Source organism: Emydura macquarii, unplaced genomic scaffold (genome assembly GCF_026122565.2).
Source record: "Emydura macquarii macquarii isolate MOO-44397 ecotype Brisbane River unplaced genomic scaffold, CSIRO-AGI_Emac_v2 contig_1432, whole genome shotgun sequence".
NCBI classification, from domain to species: Eukaryota; Metazoa; Chordata; order Testudines; family Chelidae; genus Emydura; species Emydura macquarii.
In genome coordinates this window covers 1-995 of record NW_027131569.1, presented here as the reverse complement: position 1 = coordinate 995, position 995 = coordinate 1, and the positions used below count along the sequence as shown (strand labels likewise).

The 995-nt window shown below is 59.9% G+C and overlaps 1 protein-coding gene across 1 annotated transcript; it reads right to left on the bottom strand.

Annotated features, from left to right (window-relative positions):
• Positions 1 to 208: 208 nt before the first annotated feature.
• LOC137156306 (ribonuclease-like) lies at positions 209 to 625 on the bottom strand. Its single transcript, XM_067553030.1, has one exon. It carries the CDS (start codon positions 623 to 625, stop codon positions 209 to 211), a length of 417 nt encoding a protein of 138 aa, XP_067409131.1.
• Positions 626 to 995: the final 370 nt, after the last annotated feature.

The window sequence follows — 995 nt, the reverse complement described above, 5'->3', positions numbered from 1 at the left end:
TGGGGGCAGCAGAAGTTGGTGGGTGGGCAGGGAAGGGGTGGTTATAGTGTATAGCCTAGGGTGAAGGCTGGAAAGACCTAGACAATCTGACCTATGTCAGAGGCAGGTGGGGAGCTGGGGGCCGTGCGGGTGTCGACAAGACAGAGCGGAGTTAGAGGAAGCTGCAGGGTCCCTCGTCTGCTCTGCACACCCGGTCTGGGCCCTGCCTCTACTCCTGATAGTCCACAGGGAGTCCTTTGCAGCAGCGGATGATAATTCTCTGGGAAACGCCTCTCCCGGTGTAGGAACGGGTTCGCGGGTCGTATTGGCAGGTGGTGGTGAGGAAGTTAGCTTTGCTTCTTCTCAGGCCGCCCGGGATGGGATCCCCACCCCCAGAGCAGACACTGTTGATCTTTGAGATGGGGGCGTGGATGAAGGTGTTGAGCAGCTTCCCGTATATTTGCCGTATCCTCATCAGCCTGTCACAGTAGCGGTTGAGGGGAGGGCGAACGGGTGGGAAATCCACATGGTGTTTCTGGAATATTCTGTTCTTCTCGGCACACGACTGGCTGCTGCTCAGGGCCAGGCTGGCGGCCAGCAGGACGAGGGTCAGCAGGAGCGCGGGGCGGGATCCCCTCATGGCCATGGCTGAGTCTGTCGCTGGATCGACCTGCAGTGGGGAGAGGGGGCTGGATGGAGACAGTGTGGGGCAGGGATCTGCCTCCTCCATGGAACCTCCTGGGTGCAGTCCCCTAACTTTTCCACCCCATTCTGTCCCCTGAGTCCCTCCCACCATCCCATCCCCACTGTGCTGGGGGCTTACAGAACCTGGCACACCTGGGGATCCTTTGTGCCAGCTGCTGCTCTGACTCCCCCAAGATCAGGATGCCCTCCCCATCCTCCGTTCCCCTCCCAGAACCACGTCAGGATGCAGGTGTCCAGAGTCTCAGACTCTGACCGAGATGAGCTCCCCTTGTTCCAGGTGCAGAACACACCCCAGCTAAGATCATCCCCTT